Raw genomic sequence first — 23,637 nt, forward strand, 5'->3', positions numbered from 1 at the left:
CGGGGGCCACTTCCCCCCCCCCCCCCCCCCCCCGCGCTGGGGCCCCCGTAAATTTTTCGTCAACGATACCAGGGACACCGAAGCACCGGGGAACATGAAATTTGGTGGGCATGTAGCCCCACTAGACTTCTAAGGAAAAATTTTGTTTGGTCCCCGGGGGTCACTCCCCCCCCGCGCTGGGCCCCCCCCCAAACCCCAAAAAATTCAGTTTTTCCTAAATAACTACCTGAACCGTGGCACCGAGGATGAAGACATTTTTATGGTATGTTGGTCTACTAGACTTTTACGGAAAAATTTCGTTTGGTCCCTGGGGGCCACTTACCCCCCCGCGCTGGGGCCCCCGTAAATTTTTCGTCAACGATACCAGGGACACCGAAGCACCGGGGAACATGAAATTTGGTGGGCATGTAGCCCCACTAGACTTCTACGGAAAAATTTCGTTTGGTCCCCGGGGGCCACTCCCCCCCGCGCTGGGCCCCCCCAAACCCAAAAAAATGCAGTTTTTCCTAAATAACTACCTGAACCGTGGCACCGAGGATGAAGAAATTTTTATGGTATGTTGGTCTACTAGACTTTTACGGAAAAATTTTGTTTGGTCCCCGGGGGCCACTTCCCCCCCCCCGCGCTGGGGCCCCCGTAAATTTTTCGTCAACGATACCAGGGACACCGAAGCACCGGGGAACATGAAATTTGGTGGGCATGTAGCCCCACTAGACTTCTACAGAAAAATTTCGTTTGGTCCCCGGGGGCCACTCCCCCCCCCCCCCCCCGCGCTGGGCCCCCCCAAACCCCAAAAAATGCAGTTTTTCCTAAATAACTACCTGAAACGTGGCACCGAGGATGAAGAAATTTTTATGGTATGTTGGTCTACTAGACTTTTACGGAAAAATTTCGTTTGGTCCCCGGGGGCCACTCCCCCCCCCCCCCCCCGCGCTGGGGCCCCCGTAAATTTTTCGTCAACGATACCAGGGACACCGAAGCACCGGGGAACATGAAATTTGGTGGGCATGTAGCCCCACTAGACTTTTAAGGAAAAATTTTGTTTGGTCCCCGGGGGCCACTCCCCCCCCGCGCTGGGCCCCCCCAAACCCCAAAAAATTCAGTTTTTCCTAAATAACTACCTGAACCGTGGCACCGAGGATGAAGACATTTTTATGGTATGTTGGTCTACTAGACTTTTACGGAAAAATTTCGTTTGGTCCCTGGGGGCCACTTACCCCCCCGCGCTGGGGCCCCCGTAAATTTTTCGTCAACGATACCAGGGACACCGAAGCACCGGGGAACATGAAATTTGGTGGGCATGTAGCCCCACTAGACTTCTACGGAAAAATTTCGTTTGGTCCCCGGGGGCCACTCCCCCCCGCGCTGGGCCCCCCCAAACCCAAAAAAATGCAGTTTTTCCTAAATAACTACCTGAACCGTGGCACCGAGGATGAAGAAATTTTTATGGTATGTTGGTCTACTAGACTTTTACGGAAAAATTTTGTTTGGTCCCCGGGGGCCACTTCCCCCCCCCGCGCTGGGGCCCCCGTAAATTTTTCGTCAACGATACCAGGGACACCGAAGCACCGGGGAACATGAAATTTGGTGGGCATGTAGCCCCACTAGACTTCTACAGAAAAATTTCGTTTGGTCCCCGGGGGCCACTCCCCTCCCCCCCCCCCCCCGCGCTGGGCCCCCCCAAACCCCAAAAAATGCAGTTTTTCCTAAATAACTACCTGAACCGTGGCACCGAGGATGAAGAAATTTTTATGGTATGTTGCTCTTAAGGGCCCACATCAACCTAGCCCATAATCACTCATTTGTGATTTGCGCCCCTCCCATAAAAAATGAAAATGCAATATTATTCTGCTTTAATCGCCCCTATCTTCAGTGGAGATGTTCAGAACTGCACCATATTTCATGTGTATGATTAACTTGACATCCTCTGGGGGTATCCTCTGCTAAGTTTTGTAGAATTTCATCCATGGGGGGGGTATAAAATAAATTCATTTATGTGCACATTTAGTGACTGTACACTCATCGGCCTGTAGATGGTGCTGTTGAGCGAAGGGTTGCTGGTTTAGGATGATACTGTCACACACACACATGCAGGAATACAAACAAACGCAAGCATGCACACACACTGACATCCACACGCACAGACACACACCCATACACACACATACAAATCCACATGCACAGACACACACACACAAACACACAACTCACACACATGTACGCACACATACATGCACAGACACACACACACACACACACACACACACACACAGACACACACATACACAAACACACACACATGCACACACACACACACACACACACACACACACACACACACACACAGACAGACATGCACATACTATTACTTTTTTTAGGTATATACATAAACACGCAATACAGCCAAATTACTCCACGTCATTTATTTTTGTGGAAAGCCAGTGCAGGCCTGAGCGGCGGTCATATTTTGTACCGCGATGCGGTACATCTAGTTTTAAAAGAGGAACAGAAAACCCCGATCAAGGCATTTGTCAATCGGAAAGATGAATGAAGTCGCTTACTCCATTGCTCTGATTGGTTGTAGGTCTATCCAATTGAGTGCAGAGGCATTTTCTTTCCTAGTTCGGTTGAAACACGCCACATAATCACAGCCCAATAGAGCAGTATCAGACTCATATTCTGACTAGAATCTGAGTATGATGACGTCAGGCTTGTGCGTCTAGATTTCTAGGCTAGAAGTGTGCAGGATTCTTGGCAAAACATGAAGTGCATTAAATATTGCGTTATGTCAGGGTTTCCTAGACTGGGGTTCATGGTGGAACTGTAGGAGGTTTGTGAGTTTAATGAAAGCTATTACGTAATCTATTACATAATTAAGTCATACACAATATAATTAAGATCAATAATTTTATAATAAGGAGTTGACTGGATATGAAATATTGCAATGTTGAGAAAACACTTCTTAAAAGTGAAATGATTTCTGTAAATCCAGTAAATAAATGCTGAGTGGCTACTGGCTGGATTGTGTGTGCAATTCCACAAACCTGGAAGACCTCAGAAATATATAAGCAGTTTTTTGTTGTTTTTTAAAGGAAAATTTAAAAGATAAAAAATAAGTAGTGGGGAAAATTAATGATTAATGAATAATTGAATTGTGTCTGAACCACTTCTATGATATTTGTCATTGCCAAATTTTCTGTTCTTATCTAATCTAAGGCAAAATGTCTTTGTTGATACTGCTCCACCCTTTGACAACCGTATGACTTCCACAATAATTCAGGGTCATTAACACGCAGCCCTTCATCTCACTGCTGTCTTCTAGACACAGTGTTCCCTGGCCAATTAGGTCTGAAAAATAATAATAAAAAGACTTCAAAGGGTGAAACAGAACACTAAGGTACAATGAACAGGCCAGATACTGGAGCTGCAGGTGTCAACACAATGTTACTTGTGGGCTCATTGAATGCTTAATTAGAGACAACAAATTACCTCCTGAATTATGATAGTGTACAGGAGCCTTTCTCTAATTCTCTTCCGTTACACCCATCTCATTTACTGTCATGTGTTTTGGATGTACCATTGTATTTACAAGAGTCTTGAAAAAAGAGCTTCTTTTCTAAGGGCCCTTTCACACCTACCTTGTTTGGTCCGGATTTTCAGACTTTTCAGTTTGGTCCGAATCAAAATTACAGGTGTGAAACCTCGCCCGGAAATTTGGTCTGACGAAAAGAGGTAGTCTCGGTCCGGATCAAACTGAACAAAGGTGTGGTTCGTTTCTAGTGTGAAAGCATTTTCTGTATGGTTCGGACTTTCAGACCATTTACATGAAGTTCCGGTGGTTCCCGCGTAGCCGAAAAAACTGAAGAAGAATATTTATGTGCAGATCTGTCAGTCCTGCCCACAGCGTTTCTTCCAGCTGATTCGCACGCACACACACACACACACACACACACACACACACACACACACACACACACACATATATATTTGTCCTGCGTCCTGCCGGCGATGATAAAATGTTTACACAACGAGGACATTCATTTGGCGAATTTGAACTAGCCTTGAGTATAGTTGGTGCTGCAGGGAGTAATGCCATAATAATAAAAGTATAGCGGCAACGGTATGCGTCTGTTCATTCATTCTTGTCAAAGTTACCCGCTGAATTTACAACACGCTGATGTCAGACGTACGTCCGTTTACAAAGCAATCAATGTCAAGATGCAGCCCATATAGATGATGACGACAGGACGTGAGTACGTCATGTAAAGTTCTTTAGTGCGCTCGCATAATTGCAATGTGAGACCAAATCAAAACTAACCAAATATATACAATGTATCAAAACATGAACTTTGGTTTGGACCTTGGTGCGGACTTTCAGGTGTGAAAACGCCCTAAGTGAAAGTACAAAGACATTGACCTTGACCTAAGACTAGCTCGATTAGCTTGTTCAGTTGTGCTTGGTTATGGTTGGAGCTATGGTTGGGGGCAGAGTTGAGAACCCCTGTTATAAGGTAATCCAATTCAACAAGTAAAACATGTACAATATTCTCTGTACTGGTAACGATTAGGAGTTCATTCCAAGATTAAGAGACTAGGATTTTAAGGAGGTCCCTATATGTGAATAGGGAATTATAGGGAGATTAGAATTTTATTGAATTTCCACAAACATTGAACTTAACCATAGCTCTAAACCTGATTGGTTGAAATAAAAGTTCAGGACAAACCAGGTTGATTAAGGATTAAATAAAAATCCTGGTAAATTTGAGTGATAAGAATGTAGATAGGTATGAGTAAGAAGACCTGCTGAAATGAGACAATGAAGAGTTCTGAAGAAGAAGTGTATCAGTAATCATAGATAGATAGATAGCACCAGGTTGCAGTTAAATAATAATATCAAGTTGGATCACTGTTTGTTGAGTGACAGGGGACTGGGATAATCAATCTGAACATGACATCACCCGGAGGGACAGGTGGAAACGGAACTTATACCTGTCCCAATTTATTTTTTTCCAAAAAGAGTTCCCAGTTCATGTTTGACCAGGGGCAAGATTTAAAAAAAAAAAAAAAAAAAAAAAAAGACAAGATAAGATTTAAAGCTAGGAACGGCAGTGACAGCATGGAATTTAAATATGGGTTGGAAAGATTCAGAAGTGAGAAGCTAAATTTGACATCATTACCAAACACTTTTACCTCTTTCAAACTAACCCATGGGGATGAAGGTGAAAATGAAAGATGAAAAAAAAAACCTAAATTAATTGTGGTAATGTTTTTTTAGAGTGTTAAAGTAACTACTAAGATCTGAGAAGTAATGCGACATATCAACATAGGCACAGGTTGACAACCCCAACCACTATAGTGATAAAAATGAATAAAAAATGTAGCGTACAACCAAAGACTCCCTTACTTATTCACTCAGTCGTCATTTATAGCTGAATACTGTCATGTAGTCTTAGTGGTGGTTGCTTAGGCAAGCATCACTGTCACTATTGCTCATACTTACTCCCAACCCCAAGTATTATATTTCAGTGTAAGCTTGTGAACCGTTTGTCCTACTGACATGGATGATATATATCAAATCATACAGCTTTTGAGGCCTTCTTCTATGGGATCAGTGATTTTCAGCAAGTGGACAATAAAATGGGTGAGAGTAAAGGTATACAAACTTAGGCTCGATCCCAATTCTATTTTATACCCCTTCGCCTACCCCTAACCCTTCGCCTACCCCTAACCCTTGCCCCTTGAAACAGAGTGTCAAGGCGTAGGGGTGAAAATATTATCCTAAGAAATGGGACACCACTACTACAACGTTACATGTCATTATACATCGTCGCTAGCGCCTACGTCACAGGAGATGCGCCAATGTTTATCACAAACTTCCAAGATGCCGTCGTCAGCTGTAGTCTTGAGTGAGTTACAGCTATTTTTTGGCATTTTTCTTCTGAAGTTTGCAGAAAACAACAGAGATGACGATATCTTCGACGCCTAATGCTGCATTCACACCAAACGCGAATAGAGCGTCTAAGCCCTGTTATGTGTATTCCTTCTGCCGCGAGTGATTTCAATGTTAAGGCGTGTTTACACGCGTCTGGAGGTCTTGAGGCGCGAATGAGGCGTTTAGCGCGGCGCAAATTCGCCTCATTCGCGCGTCCACTTCGCTTCAAACTTTTGCTTTTTACACACGTCATATTGTTAACAAACTTTAACGATTTTTTTGCAACCGTTTCTTTGAAGAACATGACCGTAAACACAAGATTGAATGTGACATAAATAAAATGATTATTGGCAGTCATGTTGCCTCTGTAGCCGGTGTATGCAGGTACATTTCTCATACCCCTTCGTTTGAAGTGTGGTCCCGAAAAATCTTCGTTTCAAGGGCTATCTGGCCCTTCCCCTTACCCCTACCCCTCCAACCAAAAGAGAATCGAGACAGCCCTACCCCTTCACAGGAACGCGCAAAACGGAGGGGTAGGGCTAGGGGTAGGGGCAATTGGGATTGAGCCTTAGGGTTTAAAAAAAAAAAAAAACTTGGACCAGTAAGCTGTAACCTTGCAACACCTCAGCAACAACACTTTATGTGGGTATATACAACAAAAGTGTATTTCAGTAGAGAGAGAGAGAGAGAGAGAGAGAGAGAGAGAGAGAGAGAGAGAGAGAGAGAGAGAGAGAGAATTCTATTCTAAATTTTATTCTAACTTAATGCATTTTTTTTTTTTTGATAAACACTTGAATGTGGGTAAGGTTCATAAAAAAACAACATTTTGAGCAAAAAGCTGATAAAATCGCGTTTTTGTCAAAGACTACATCCAGATTGGATTCAGAACGATGATCAAAACAGATGGAGTAGATCCCCTAATGCTTGCACAGTCCTACACCTCGTCTTGGGTCGACATTTCATTCAGTAACATTAGGCAGTTTTGATTTATATGCTGTTTAATTTTGATGATTGCGTTATTTTAATGTATTTGCTAACATATATCCCTTGTTTCTGCTTCTTCTTTACATGTCTTTTGATCAAGAGATTTGTTACTCGGAAGCATTGTCTCATTAATCTCTGTCAATGGCGGGGAAAGATTTGAAGATGATTAAAAGTGAGGGGTGTCAATGAGCAATTCATTAATTTACGTGATGAGCAATGCATTCATTTACGAGTAATCAGAGCAATTTTACTAGCAAAGAAAGCCCTGCTAGTGGAATTGCCATCAGCCTACTGAAACTGCTGAAACGTCACCTCATTCACAGTGATAAACTGTTGAGACAAATCATATCATGAACTGCATTATGCAGACTTAAACAAAGCCTAAACAAACCTACCAAGCAGGGAAAACACAGGAAACTGTTAAAGCAGATTAGGAAAAAGCTAATGACAAGCTCTTTCTGCACATTCCCATTTCATGTATGGTGTCAACATCTTTGAGATGCATTTACATAATCTGCAAAATTCACTTAACTTTTTAGGTGACATGACAAGAGGCACTATAAGCTGTATAGTTTTTTTTTTATTTTTTTTTTATTACAGATGCAGGTTTATTTAACAACCCTGTGTCGTGAAAAAAATAAATATAAAATTGTCTGTGGGTAAATTTGGACAAAATGGTATTGTGTTGCTTGTATTATATTTCATGGCAGTTTCAAAGTGAAACGTCCAGTGATTGGCATTGAATAGCATGTTAAATTTTCTCCAAAACAGTTCAATGTGGCAACATTTTATTTCAGTGGTTCCGCATTATAATGTATCATGGCAGAATGCATGTATCATGGCATTTTATAAATAAAAGTCTAGCAAGTGCCGCTAATAGGTATGTTCATTTGAATAATAATTTAAATGCACTCAATCGCATTTGAAATCAACATGCCCCCTACGCTAAACCTAACCAATAGTTAAAAAAGCAAATATTAGTGCTTTAGCACTGTCCCAGGTGGGCTACCAAGCAAATTTACTACCAGAGAAGCCATACCTTTAGTACTAATCATGTGCAAACAAACATTTATTAGTTAACAATCAAGCACTATGGTAAACGTGTTTGCATCATGACTTTTTTGAAAGTTGCATATAAAGTAGTGCTGCCCATCTTAACAAATTGAATGTAGGGAGGGAGAAATGGTGGGATGCCATTCTGGTTGAAAGTGGTAAAATATTTTAAGGGAAATTGACAGGATTTCTATCTTGCATACATGGATTTATTTATTTGTTTATTTATTTTTTTGTCAGTGAGCAACCTCAGAGCAACAAAGTCTACCTTAATTCAAAAAGTTGTTTTGGGACCAATTCAATCTTATGAGAAAACAAACTACTTTACCAGTAGGCAATTTCATAATTTGTTTGATTTAAAAAAAAATAAAAAAAAACAGTAAGCATAAGGGTCCACTCCTAAACCTAACCCTCAGTGGTGCGTAAGCAGATTGCATTTTTATTTATTATTATTTTTTTATTTTTTTAAAGTGTGAATTTATTAGGTTGTACAAAATCATATGAATTCGCCACAAATTTGCCAAAATGTAAAACAGTTACAAACTGTCATGAGAGTGACACTGTGTCGTGTTTGTGCCATACACAAACTGTTGCTCATTGCATGTCTTGACATTCAAGAAGGTGTTGTTGTTTAGATTCATTTTAAGTGCTTCAAAATAATAAAAATCCTTAAAGGGGGGGTGAAATGCTCATTTTCACTCAATATCCTGTTAATCTTGAGTACCTATAGAGTAGTATTGCATCCTTCATATCTCCAAAAAGTCTTTAGTTTTATTATATTTATAAAAGAAAGATAGGCTGTACCGAGTCTTTCCGGAAAAAAACGAGCGGCTGGAGGCGGGCCCTGTGGGCGAAGCTAAAGCTGTGCTAACGCGCCGAGCTAGTAACAACACACAGAGACAATAGAAGCAGTTTTACTCACTGAACCTTTATCATTGTGACTGCTCGATCCTTAAGCATTAGACGATCTGCAAATCCGTCGATCTGGGCTTTGTTTATAAAGCAATCATCGTCGAAATGCAGGGAACAAACAGTCTACACAACTCCGTTTATGCTCAGGAAAAACAAACTCCATCCACTGGTGCCTTAACGCCGGGTTCTTTGGGAATCTGTGCAGGGTTGTCTTGCCCTGGCAACCAAAAACACACTTCTTTGGTGACATTGGCTTCCCAAAAGCCGGGCAGGGCGCTTTGATGGCGAACTGCTTTCGCTCTCTTGCTCTGGTCTACGAGTGCACGCGAGCCCGCGATCTTACCGGAGAAGAGCCCTTAGGACCCATATAAGGAAATTCCGTTACATCTGACGTCACACATACCCATACTCGAAAAAAAACTTTCCGAAACTTGTGACAAACCGGAAGGACAATTTTTGGCACAGAAATACTCCTTCAAACGTACAATTTAATTTTTGAAACTTTGTCAATGTTTAGCATGGGAATCCAACTCTTTAACAGTGTAAAAAACTCAGTATGCATGAAATAGCATTTCACCCCCCCTTTAAATCTCATCCTCCTGGCATGCACTCCTGCATAATATTTAGTGTATGAAGAAGAAAACTCGTGTGAATTGAAATTCCAGATTCTGGCAGCCCTTGCTTTTCTGGTTGCATAAAGACCATGGTGCACCTCAGAAAAAGGCTGCAGGCTACAAAACAATGGGATATCTCAATGTTGGCTGCACAAAGAGTACAAGAGGAGCGTTTCAAGCTGGAAATGGGACTTTGTTCAGGAGGTGTCTATGAGGACGGTATTCATCCACTCCAAAGGGAGCACAGAAGCCAACTAGTGAATGACAGCCATTGAAAAAAAATGACCCTACTGTGAAGAAAGAGCAATGAAGTCATGTGTGAGAGAAAGTGTTGGAATACATCAACAACAAACTGTGAGGGATATGGCACTGTGTGGACGGCTGAGCGACTTTCGTTAGACCTGCATGCTGATAGTATTTCTCTTGTATTTTCTTATTCTTTCGTAGGTGATGAAGCAAATACAGAAAATATAGCATTATTCCCAAATTGACAGAGGTTTGACTTGATCCAGTCTGCTGTGCTGTAGTTTGGGAGGGACATTGTGTGCACTCACACAACAGAGCGGATCGCAGCATCACAGGGAGTGAGCGGGACATGTTTCAGAGGCCTGGCTCTGTACGTTTGTTCTTGAGTGTGTTTGATGTCTCAGAGTAAAGGACAGTGTGTGTGTGTGTGTGTGTGTGTGTGTGTGTGTGTGTGTGTGTGTGTGTGTGTGTGTGTGTGTGTGTGTGTGTGTGTGTGTGTGTGTGTGTGTGTGTGTGTGTGTGTGTGTGTGTGTGTGTGTGTAGACACAGGGGAGAGATGGGAAACAGCACGGAAATCCAAGGTCTCTCTTTAATCATTATCATTCAGCTGTCAGTTGGAGTCCGGTCAGAGCTCGGCCCTGGACCACTATAGCCCAGCCCCATCTGCTCCCAATAAAGCCCAACAAAAGATTTAATTTGAATAAATGTCCCATTTCTTCCCCTCATTTTATATGATTTTGCTCATCAGAGACAGTGATATTGAGATGGCTTTGGAGGACAATGGTAAAAAACTTGAGTAAGTATGTGCATGTAACAGCAGAATCGCTCACTGCGGCACTTCTGAATCTACAGTGCAACAAGAATATAAATTATATTTTACTCAATTTGATTCTAAACTATTACAAAAATAGTATGTAGCTATGGAAAAAAATCGAAGTTTATGATCTAAAATTCAATTTTTAGTACCTGTCAGTGGTGGGTGACTTGATGAACACTGCATTTCTTGCTAATTTTTCATGGAAATCAATTACACACATCAGCTCTATTGCTATTTGCTAGAGATTTGAGATGCAATCAAATTTCAATATATTGTAGGGTACAGATGTGCAAAAAATACGTTTTGAAGTTTTTGTGTTCTTTTTTCTGTATAGCATAACACTGTCAAAAATACATTTTGTTTAAAATCAGACTTGCAAAGATCAAAAGTGACACATACATAACCATACATGATATAAATGTTATCTAGAAATTGTTGGAGCCTATAAGGTTACAATAAGTTTGACATGTAGTTGCAAGGTTACTTATAGTTAGTAGAATGTCTAAAGTGACCATCGAAATAAAGTGTAACCAACTGCTGATATGCAAACAAGGGGAGTATGAGCACCTTTTTTTTCCACTTCAAGCACAGGTTAAGCACTGTATAATATAATTTTGTAATATGATTTTTTTTTAAGTAGAGTATTTAAAAAAAAAAAAAACACTTACTAGACCGAGACTAGACTCGTGAAAAAAGACTTAAGACTTGACTTCAACTCCAGCATTAAAGGGACACTCCACCCATTTGCATTAAGCTTTGCATTGTTAGAAACCCAGTCATACTATTGAATGGTCGTGCAACACTCTCTCATTTTCCCCTGAGACGGGAGAAATCCGTTATTTACCTCTTACACTTCCTCCCACAATGACGCAAAAATCGTCATTTTGTGTCATTGTCGGAGGAAGTGTAAGAGGGGGGGATTTCTGTTGAGACTACAAGCACTAGTTCCTCATCTTTCCCAGGGGGCGGGACCCGCTCACGCTACAGACCTATTACAGATCAGTGGGTGGGACTTTACTCTCTGAAACTGAAAGCAATATCCTCCATCTTGTTTGAAGCTAAGCTAACAGACGCTGTGGAGACAGATGTACAGTTATGACAATAGTGGAGGAGAGTACTCAATATGATATAGAAGAAGATGATTTCGGAAGTCTGATGCTTGAATCAGGTGTTTGTGGCTACCTTTACAAGCCGCATTATAGCGAAGAGCAGCCGAGGCAGAAGACCTGCCTGCCGCAGATGAGGAGCCCGGACTGGTGGCGCCGGTGATCTCACTATGCAACTCATAGACTGTAAGATGCAACTAGAGAGATAGAGTCCGTCTGCGGCAAAGAATTTCAACGATGACAATTTCTCCTGGACGAAATCTCTGAATCAGACGAGGACACGGACGTTTGTGTTGTGAACTATCCTAGTTTCGCACCCATGTTCTGACTGAACATCCCGGTACCATGCAATAATTCACCTTTTCGAAAGAAATACAAACGAGGAGTAATGCACTAATGAGTTCGCCAACTAACTAGACATTTTGTGTGAAATGAATTTCAAGCTCTGGTGGTACTGTAGCTAGCCTTGTAGACGGAAGTGTGATTTCTCTTATAGGCAGATATGCGCTGTTGCTGTTCTGGATTAGTGGGAGTGGCTTGCGGAGCTGTGCAATGTGGTGCATTGTGGGAGTTGTTGTCTTTCATACAAATGCGTCCTGAAGTTATTTTGTGTCTTTCCTCGGTCACGAAGGCACCAAATTCAAAATTTATTTTACATTTCGACTACATATATGACCCACTTTCAATAAAAAAACAATGTTCCTATGGGTGGAATGCCCCTTTAAAGACTTCAGATTAATGCACTGTGAACTAACATAAACATTTTGATTCACATTGACACAGTTTAATAAATGCTGTAAAAAATGTTAGTTAGCAAGTGAGAATTTATTGTAAAGTGTTACCGTTATTGAAGTTAATCACTTAAGAAATATTGTAATAAAGGTGCATTAATTTCTTGCTACTTGAAAACATTTTAAACATCAATAAATAAATTGTGTTTTTGTGAAGGGGTTATCTGGATGGTGCCATCTCACATGAGATGTAGACTGTACTCCTAATCATTTTCAATAAAAGTATTTTAAATATATTTATGGTGCAGGTCACCCCTCTCAGTGCAGTTCACCATGCTGAAATGTTCGTCTTAAGGTAGGGACACACTGAACCGACGCCAAAGAACTAGCGCTGATGAAACCTATCCCTAAGCTGTGAAGTTAACAAGCACAATCTTGTCGGGCCAGAGCACTGAAGAACTTGATGAGCCTAGATCCAGAGGCAGATATACGCATCAACACAATAAGGACACATCCAGTGACACTGTTCCATTTCCTTGCTCCCTAGAAAACCTTGGTGTGTGGAGCTGCTAGGCCTAGCCACTCCCATTGCCACTATTTAATGGATGTGTTGTAAAATCAAGGTCTGTAAAGCAGTCGTCTGAGCCAGTTCTTCATGTGCTGCACCTGTGTGAAGCCCTTAGAGGTCATTCTACAAATCCACTTACAACAATCTCTGCAATCAATTCTCTACAGAATTAACATGTTGTCCTAAACACATTGCTTTACTCAGTGTATTAAGGTGAATTTTAATCTCTGCCCTGGGGTGTGAAGTAATGAATTACAAATTACAAATACAAATTACAAATACTCACGTACTGTAAGGTTTTTTTTTTGTTTTTTTTTTTAGAAATTGTTTACTGTAACTGTAATTTTAGTCCACATATTTCTATCCCTTTGTTTTTACATGCTATTTTATCTGTATGCAACAACGTGATCAACGGATAGGGAGAGAGTAAGTGCTCTTGTGACTCAAATAAAACCGCAAAATACATTAAACACAGAAGTAGATGGCACCAACTGTTGTTAATCAATGAAGCACATCCTTCAAGCATCTATTAAATCAATATACCAGCATTTAATTCTTCCTCTGATTTGAAGAAACATGTTGTGAGAAATTTCTGATTTCTGATTACAAAATGATCTGTATATCTACAGGGCCAACAATTTGGCACAAATTCCCAGTCCCATTTATTTACTTCAGGGTATAGAGAGACACACTATATTCACTGCCGTGTCTCTCCCTCATGCACGTCTTGCAGCAGTCAGCAGCCTGTTGCACCTGGTTGGGTTTAGTATGAGTGCATGATGCACACAGTGAAAAAAAGTGTTTTGGGGACATTCTAAAACGCTTAATGTGGGAAAAAAAAATGTCACCATGGCTTAATGTACTGAAATTCAGAATGCACCTTACTGATGACCCATGGCATTATACTGCATCTGTCAATGCAAGAGAATGTGAATTATAGTATGTACAGTGTTTTCTACATGTTTAAATTGCAGTGTATATTATTAGGGGATAGAAGTTCAGATCTCAGTACATACTGCCAATGAGTACTTTTAAATACTTAAGACCGGTATCCCTTCTTCCATTTATAGCTAAGACATTTGAACGAGTCATGTTCAACCAAGTCTTTACCTTTCTTACACAGAAAAACCTCCTGGACAACAACCAGTCTGGTTTCAGAGGTGGCCACTAAACTAAGACTGCCCTGCTCTCGGTTATTGAAGCTCTGAGACTGACAAGAGCAGCTTCCATATCCTCAGTATTCATCTTGCTGGATCTGTCTGCTGCTTTTGACACAGTTAACCATCAGATCCTCTTGTCAACCCTCATGATGAAGCACATCTCAGGAACCACACTCCAGTAGTTCAATGCTTACCCCTCAGGTAGGGCCTTTAGGGTGTCGTAGAGGAGTGAGGTGTCTAAGTCACAACATCTAGCTACTGGGGTGCCTCAGGGCTCAGGGCTTGGACCACTTTTTTTCTCCATCTACATGTCATCATGAGGATCTGTCATTAAGAAACATGTTTTTTCCTATCACTGCTATGCTGATGACACACAACTCTCCCTCTCATTCCAGCCAGATGATCCAACAGTAGCTGCTTGCATTTCAGTCTGACTGACAGATATTTCTTTCTGGATGAAGGACCACCACCTTCAACTCAACCTTGCAAAGATAGAACGCTTGTGGTCTCAGGCAATCAACACTTCATTACAACTTCTCCATTAAGCTAGGTTAATCAACCATAACTCCATCCTGGACATTCAGGAACCTTGGAATTGTGATCAGTTAAATTTCACAGACCACATTGCTAGAACTTCTCGGTCATGCAGATTTGCCTTATACAACATTAGGGAGATCAGGCTTTCCCTATAGGAGCATGCTTCCCAACTCCTTGTCCAAGCTCTCATTCTATCCAGACTGGACTATTGTAATGCTCTCTTGGAAGACCTTCCATCATGCACTGTCAAACCTCTGCAACTGATTCAGAATGCTGCAGCATGAGTGATCTTTAACAAGCCGAAGGATGCTCACGCAACCCCTCTCTTCATAAACTTGCAATTGTTGCCAATTGCCGCTTGCATCAAATTCAAGGCACTGGTGTTTGCCTACAGAACAACCACTGGCTCTGCACCCCATACCTAAATTCACTACTTCAGACCTATGTGCCCTCCAGAAGCTAAGTGAACGGCGTCTTGTGGTGCCATCCCAAAGAGGCACAAAATCACTTACATGGACCTTTACCCTGACTGTTCCATGCTAGTGGAATGAAAGAAATGGCTGAAGACGCATCTTTTTCATCAACCCTTGACCCATAAATGCTGACATATACAATTCTATATATCTATAAAAAAAAAAAAAAAAAAACTTACTATATGTGTACTGTGCTAGACTAACTGGGACCAGTCACAGCACTTTTGCATACAGCATATTTTGCATATTGTTACACTATTGTTGGTGTGATTGCTTCTATTGTTCTCCTGACTTTGGATAAAAGTGTCTGCTAAATGATTAAATGTAAATTTAAATGTAGACAAACTACTCTTTTACTCTTACTCAAGTAGTTTTTTTGGACAAGTACTTTTATTCTACTCACACTATATGTTTTGGAAACTAATGGTAGGCTACTTCTACTTCAGAATATTTGTTCAGTACTCTTTCCTCCCCTGTCTGTGCCACAATCATTAGTCAATGAGTAACACTTTACATGAGGTTCAATTCATTAACAAACAGAATCATGAACTAACAATAAACAATACCTTAATTAAATTTTAGTTAATGTCAATATTTTATAATATACAATAATAACATTAATGTATAAATTAACATTTGTTAATTAACAATTATTTATAAATTAACACTTAAATTTGTAAAAAAAATGAAAAAATGAAATTCATTCATTGTTAACATACTGTAACGTTGTACCAATTAATCTAGGTTAATGTTAATTTCTACATTTACAAATACATACTTTACATCACAAGCTGTATCTGTTAACATTGGTTAATGCACTGTGAAGTAAAATGAATCAATAAACAACTGTAGTTATTTTATCATAGTTAGTTCATGTTTGCATGAACAATTGTTAAAAAAAAAAAAAAACCTTATTGCAAGATGTTACCAATTTTAATGTTAATAAATAAACTAAATATACACAAACAAAATCCTTAATGTCATCATAACTAACTAGTCAATATTCATACACTGCTCATTAACATTGTGACACACCAGTTGTTCACATTGTATAATTTTGTTAGTGTTGTTGAGCTGAAAATATGATTCGCCTCCACAAAGTAACTGCAATCGTTCTGTATGCCGACAGTTTACCAGAGATCCACTCAACTTAGCAATACATGTTACTACAAACCAACTCTCCATCGATTTAAACACTGTTATTGTGAACTCAACCTTAATCAATCACTAGTTATCACATGGAATCATACCACAACAAATGCTCTGCATTAACTGTTCAAGAAAACATAACCTGTAAGTTGTAGGTAAGATTTATTTTATTTTGTTCCCAAATGCAGGATTTCCTCTATGTTGCAATCAGTGACTTACCATAGTCACTATCATAGAAGACGATGAACTTCTGCCAGCGCAGCTCACCAACTAGCGTCAACATGACATCACTTAGACGGACAGGCGGTCGTGCTGCGAGGGTGTATCGCTCTCCATCAGGACTTGGATTGAGTTGGCATGCAGTCCGGGGTGATCCTTCAGTGTTTCGCTGGACATAAAGGTGTGGTATGTGCATGGCATCTGTCAAGGACTGTAGAGCACTGGCCGAGGCACAGCCTGTAGATGTGACCAAAGCCAGGATCCCTTGCGTCATAAGTTCACATGCTGCAAAATGACAGAAAAAAAGAAATGATGAGCTTGGGTACTTAGTAAGAACCAACGAGTATGAGCAGAAAAAAATGGACATCAAAACACTCACATGGCCCTGCTATTAACAGTGTTGAAATACAGCCTAGCTGTTAGAATAGTGTATAAGAAACAAATGTGCAATTTCTCTTTAGTGGATACCTTCCCCTTTTTTGTCTTTCATTCAATGACAAAAACCTTAATATGCAAGTTAGCAGAAGTTAGCATAAAATATTCCCCATCATTTTTATTTATTTTTTTACATAAAAGAGGACAAGGGTAGGCTGACTGCAATATTTTTGAAGAGGTTATTAATTTTTGATGACTCTTTGAGTTGTGTGAAGTGAGTAAGTGGTCTCTTCTGTGGGTGAGACAAAATGTGCCTCTAAATCTATGAGCTTAAGAAATCATTTCGGATAACGTTTTGCGCCTGGCTAAAAACATTTTAAGTGGAGAATTCTCATTTACAAGACACTTTAGATCGAAAAATGTTTTGGTGAACAACAAAGAGGGCAAAAAAGAAGAAAGGAAACAGTCTTGAATTGAAGAAAGAGAAACCCAAACCATATTTAGAGGCCCGAATGTTAACCACCCACAACACCCTAGCACTTTTAACAGATAATGCATTCATTCAAACACGGACAACAAAATATAGTTTCATAGTTTCAGTTTTACACATTTCGATTTTATAAGCAATCGAATGTACAATTTTGAAGATCAGAACAGTTTTGAAAACATCACACCTCAGTTTTGTCTTTTTTTCAGTTATGTTCAGTCAATAGCCACTGTATCTTTGAGAAAGAGTAAGAAGTGAATCATTTCAAGTGTGCATTGACACTGGTGTCCAGAAGTTACATCACAGACCTTTATTCTCTGCAGACAAGGCAAATATGGTGTTTCAGTTAGATGTGTACAAAGGATGCACGAGTTAATCGAGCATTTAAGATAATAAAATAACAATGAAGTAACAGGTACAAGTACAACGGGTGGTATGATGATCAGAACAAGAGTGGAGTTTTGTCTCACAGTTTGCTGCATTATTATAGAACACATTTCCATTCGTTTTCATCAAGTTCCAAAAGAGAAAATAATCAAATGAAAAAAAGTACCTTTCATGTGTAAACTATTTAACTGAATTATTGAAACCTAGACATTGCCACATGATTATTTATTATACAGCCATTCCTTTTATCAATTTACAGCAAAGATAACAATGTCATGATCTAAACTGTGTGTAATAGAAAATCCTCATACCATCACGATTTTTGCCATAACAACCAGCCCCTAGGCATAATTCTCTTTGTGCGGATTATGAAAAGCCCATTTTCTAATTTTGAAATAATCTTAAAGCCATTAATTAATTTTTAGATTAAAATCTAGAACAGTACATCATAAAAGAATGAAAGAGGTTTTTTTTTTTTTTTTGTCGAGCATAAAAGGACCTTTGCTTCAGCAAGGTTTCAATGCTTAATCGCTGACAAAATATAAAGGGACAGACTCATTGTCTGCTTTTGTATTAATCAAGGCCAGTTGAGCTTTAATTTGACTTCGTCTTAATTAAATTTCTTGGTTTTGTGTGAAGTGAACTCTGTGCATCCTAAGGGTCACGGAAAGTGAGCTGTTTATCGACCATACATCCAAAAAAAAAAGCAAAAAAAAAAAACTACAACCAAACAGCTGACTGAATTCCACTTGTTTTGGGCTCTTAAATAAGAGGTGTGCATTGTATTCAGCTGCAGGAGCAAAGCCAAGAATCAAGTAGCATGGGGACAAAACAGTATCTACCCTCTAGTCTCTTTCGCATTCATATTGCTCCTATTTAATCAAATGTTTTAATGGGGCGATACCCAAGTCTGTTAGTATATAATAGTATGATGCTTAATAAGAAAAATAACAAGTCTCATATAATCATGCTACATGTGCATGTGCACAATGTGCTACAAAAGAGTTGAGAAGTCTTTATGTCTGACACGTTAATCTTAGATTGTTGGTCCTAAAGGCAATGTGATCCTTGAGGCTAAAACCCAGCTATCGGCTCGAACTTTAATTAGAGTCTAATCAGTTGTCTAGACTGCCCTTTAATGTATTACTGCTCTAGGTCAAATGGCACTGGTGGAGTATTTTCCCCTTCTCTTTAAAAACTGGTAACCCGAAACATTAGCTTCATGGTGGTGCATTTTCTTAAATATTCTGAAAGTTGTGGCTTTGTTATCACTGGTTGTGATTTTCATAATTATTAAAAACTGTATGCAGGACATGAGGGGTCACTAACAATTCTCCCAACCTGTTTCTCGACAAGGAAAAGTGCAGATCCTGCAGTGAGGGCAAGTCAGACCCAATAATGTGTTCTGCTGTCATAACAAGTCTCTGAGGTCTGTGCCTGTCCCATTGGGTGGCAGAGAAGTACCAAACAATAAATGATGAACACAGAACAGATTCAATCATAGCCCTGTAGAATTTGCACAGAATTTCCCATGACATGGTATACTTCCTTAAAGGGACACTCCACCCATTTGCATTAAGCTTTGCATTGTTAGAAACCCAGTCATACTATTAAATGGTCGTGCAACACTCTCTCATTTTCCCCTGAGACGGGAGAAATCCGTTATTTACCTCTTACACTTCCTCCTACAATGACGCAAAAATCGTCATTTTGCGTCATTGTAGGAGGAAGTGTAAGAGGGGGGGATTTCTGTTGAGACTACAGACACTCGTTCCTCATCTTTCCCAGGGGGCGGGACCCGCTCACGCTACAGACCTATTACAGATCAGTGGGTGGGACTTTACTCTCTGAAACTGAAAGCAATATCCTCCATCTTGTTTGAAGCTAAGCTAACAGGCGCTGTGGAGACAGATGTACAGTTATGACAATAGTGGAGGAGAGTACTCAATATGATATAGAAGAAGAGGATTTCGGAAGTCTGATGCTTGAATCAGGTGTTTGTGGCTACCTTTACAAGCCGCATTATAGCGAAGAGCAGCCGAGGCAGAATACCTGCCTGCCGCGGACGAGGAGCCCGGACTGGTGGCGCCGGTGATCTCACTATGCAACTCATAGACTGTAAGATGCAACTACGAACACAGAGATAGAGTCCGTCTGCGGCAAAGAATTTCAGCGATGACAATTTCTCCTGGACGAAATCTCTGAATCAGACGAGGACACGGACGTTTGTGTTGAGAACTATCCTAGTTTCGCACCGCATATGTTCTGACTGAACATCCCGGTACCATGCAATAATTCACCTTTTCGAAAGAAATACAAACGAGGAGTAATGCACTAATGAGTTCGCCAACTAACTAGACATTTTGTGTGAATGTGAAATGAATTTCAAGCTCTGGTGGTACTGTAGCTAGCCTTGTAGACGGAAGAGTGATTTCTCTTATAGGCAGATATGCGCTTTCTGGATTAGTGGGAGTGGCTTGCGGAGCTGTGCAATGTGGTGCATTGTGGGAGTTGTTTTCTTTCATACAAATGCGTCCTGAAGTTATTTTTTGTCTTTCCTCGGTCACGAAGGCACCAAATTCAAAATTTATTTTACATTTCGACTACATATATGCAGGGTTGGGGAGTAACGGAATACATGTAACGGCGTTATGTAATCAGGATACAAAAATCCAGTAACTGTAATCCGTTACAGTTACATCAAAAAACGTAGTAATCAGATTATAGTTACATTTTGAAAAAAGGGGGAATACTTTCAGGATTACAATGGTTTCATTTAAAACTATATAAATAATTATTTTGGCATAATAACACTATATTAAGCGCTGCTTGATTATACAGCAGTAGTTCCTGGTTCTGTTGCCAGTAATGACTCACGTGTGCCACGCGCTGGTGCGTGTGCAAATAACAGCTGTCTACAATCTTCTCAGATGCAGATTGAATCACTGCTGCTAAACGATGCTGTCTGCGGGTAAAATCGCTTTTTATTCATGGAAATTCCGCTGCTATTTTGTAGAAATTCGGAAGGTAGCTTTTTTAGTACCCAAAATGTACATTCTTAATATTTTCTCGCGTAATGGGATGTTCGCTGTCTAGGTAACATAGGGGAACTCCCACTGCCAACGCCACAAGTTCAGTCAGGCAAATTAAGAAAGATCACGGCTTTAGTCAACATGTAGGCCTATTTTAAAATAAACTAATATGTAGATTGTGTAAAAAAAAAATTTAAATGTGTTTTTATTTTTTTTGTTAAAATTTGTTAAAAATAAAAGAAAATAATCTGTAATACCATACATTAGCCACTAGATGTCTGTATAGCCCTTTACATAAATATATATTCAGGCCTGTGTTAATGTGTTAAGGCCAAATTCTTAATAAGTTTTTTTTTTTTTTTTTACTTTATTTATATACGTGACCTTGAAGTAATCCAAAAGTAATCAGTTACATTACTTTCATATTATAGTACTTGGATTACGTTACTGAATACTTTTTTTATGAAGTAATTTGTAACTGTGACGGAATACATTTTTAAAGTAACCCTCCCAAGCCTGCATATATGACCCACTTTAAATAAAAAAAAACAAGGTTCAAATGGGTGGAATGCCCCTTTAATTGACGGAGGAGGCTGCATCCTCTGCTGTGCTTTTTTTTTTTTGACGATATGGACAATGTTCCTCTCCCACTTCAGATCCCTGCAGATGGTAGTGCCAAGAAACTTTTAGGATTCAGTGCTGGTCACGGTACAACCATTAATTATGAGTGGAGACAAACAGGAAGGGTTTTTCTTAAAATCAACAATCTTCTCTGCAGTCTTGCTGATGTTTAATTGCAGGTTATTACTACACCACAAATTAGAGCTGGTCCACCTCCTGCATATATATATGAACTCATCTCCATCCCAAATAAGTCCAATAACTGTAGTGTCAAATTTTAAGAACTTGACAAGAATCTGAGGTAGTGTAGTTGTTTGTGTATATGGAAAATAATAAAGGGGAGAGCATGCACCCTAGAGGGGCACCAATGCAGAGCGTGCTTGTGCTGAATGTAAATACTACCAGTTTAACCTTCTGCACTCTATCAGTGAGAAAGTGTGTAATCCATTTACAGATGGAATTTGGCACAGTAAGCTGACTGAGTTTTAAATTATGAATATCAGGGATGGTTGTATTAAAAGCTGTTCTAAAATCCACAACGAGATGCATGCATAAGACCCCAGAGAGTTTGCAGTCCCATGTTCAGTGCATCTTCTACATACCTATTTGCCCTGTATGCAAACTGGAACGGATCCAGCAGTGAGCCTATAACAACCTTCAGGTATGCCAATACCAGTCTCTCAAAACATTTCATAACTACTGAGAACATTTCATGAACTGCTCTATAGTCATTCAGGCTTGAGTTGCAAGCTTTTTTAGGAACAGGGAAGATAATAGATCGCTTGAAGCATGATGGGACCTTACTCAATTTTAATGTTTTTTTAACTATCTGAGTAAAAATGGCAGCCAACTCTGCACAACATTTCAGGCAAGAGGGGGGACACTTGATCAGGGCCAGAGGCCTTCCTGCTGTGTTTTCCTTTGAAAAGCCTTCTAACATCTTCCTCGCAGATTGTAAAAGCTGGAATGGAGGTAAGAAGAGGTAGATGGAGGCATGGAGGGAGAAATGGATGATTGGGATTCAAAAAAGTATCAATATAAGGCTGACATGGCATGTGATTAACCAAAACAGGGTATTTGTTTGGCGTGTACCCTCACAGAACAAAAATATATGGGAATATACTGCAAAATATAATGTGATATAACATAATACATTTCCATATGGGAAACTAGTTCTTCTATTTTTCAATACATTGCAATATATGCATTGACCATGTATGGCTACATATTAATACATACAAAATATTTATAAATGAAGACAAAAATAGCATTACATGTAATATCCACAAAGTGTGTATCCTTTATTGTGTACATATTGCACATATGTTCCCATATAAATGTGAATGTATGTTCACACATACACACACATTCATATCATGTACCATTGTGCTGAAGAGTAGAGCCTGTGGTTCGGTTGACGATTGGACAAACACAATTATGACTGTTATTACTATATTTTAAAAGTAATGACTGTGCACTCCTCAGCACAGTGATAGTCTCTTGACTAAACTGTAGTACATGCAGGTGTGCTTGTGCTTTTGATAACTAGCTTGAAAATATGAAACATTTATAATGTAAATAATTTAAAAAAATATAAGAAATATATAACATTATATATTTCTCTATATATGTGTATTTATGTTGCATGAGTAAATATATCTGCAATATATTACAAATCCAGTACCATATCTGATCACATATACACATATATATTATGAAGTGTATTACTGAATATAAAATTACATACATTATGATATTGTCACGCTCATGGGTAGATGATGAAGATGATGAATGAAGGATGCGTAGTCAAAAGTACAAAAACAGCAAAGGTTTAATTCTCAATGGGCAAACAAACTGAACAGTGTGCTGGTGCACAAACAATAACCGACCATGATGAGTGAAAACCAGGAACTTAAATACACAGACAGATGAACACAAGACAGGTGATGCAGATGATGATGATGAACAGGTGGGTAACGAAGGGAGTGAGTTCAGGTGTGGAAACGAGGATTCTGGGAACTGTAGTGAGAACGAAGACAGGACGATGACAGGCGGTGAATGTGACATTACTCCCCCCTCCCGCAAGGCGCGTCCCGCGCTGAAGAAGGCAGCATACGGGAGGGGGGGTGGGCATCCTGGAGTCCGTGACGGGAAGGTGGCACAGGTTCAGGAGTACGGACTCCAGGATGGTGGCAGGACAGACAGAGGAGGTGATCAAGACAGTGCAGACAGAC

At 39.9% G+C, this 23,637-nt stretch overlaps 1 protein-coding gene across 1 annotated transcript in view; it reads right to left on the bottom strand.

The window, feature by feature from the left end:
* grid1b (glutamate receptor, ionotropic, delta 1b) overlaps nucleotides 1-23,637 on the bottom strand; it is a gene marked incomplete at its 5' end in the record, with an annotated part of 528,834 nt that overhangs the window by 264,619 nt on the left and 240,578 nt on the right. Inside the window, one exon of the mRNA XM_081391989.1 lies at nucleotides 16,502-16,786. Within this exon, the coding sequence (XP_081248115.1) occupies nucleotides 16,502-16,786 (285 nt within the window). The remainder of the gene's footprint in view (nucleotides 1-16,501; nucleotides 16,787-23,637) is intronic.

This window comes from Scardinius erythrophthalmus (assembly GCF_964197995.2).
Source record: "Scardinius erythrophthalmus genome assembly, chromosome: 18".
NCBI lineage: Eukaryota > Metazoa > Chordata > Actinopteri > Cypriniformes > Leuciscidae > Scardinius > Scardinius erythrophthalmus.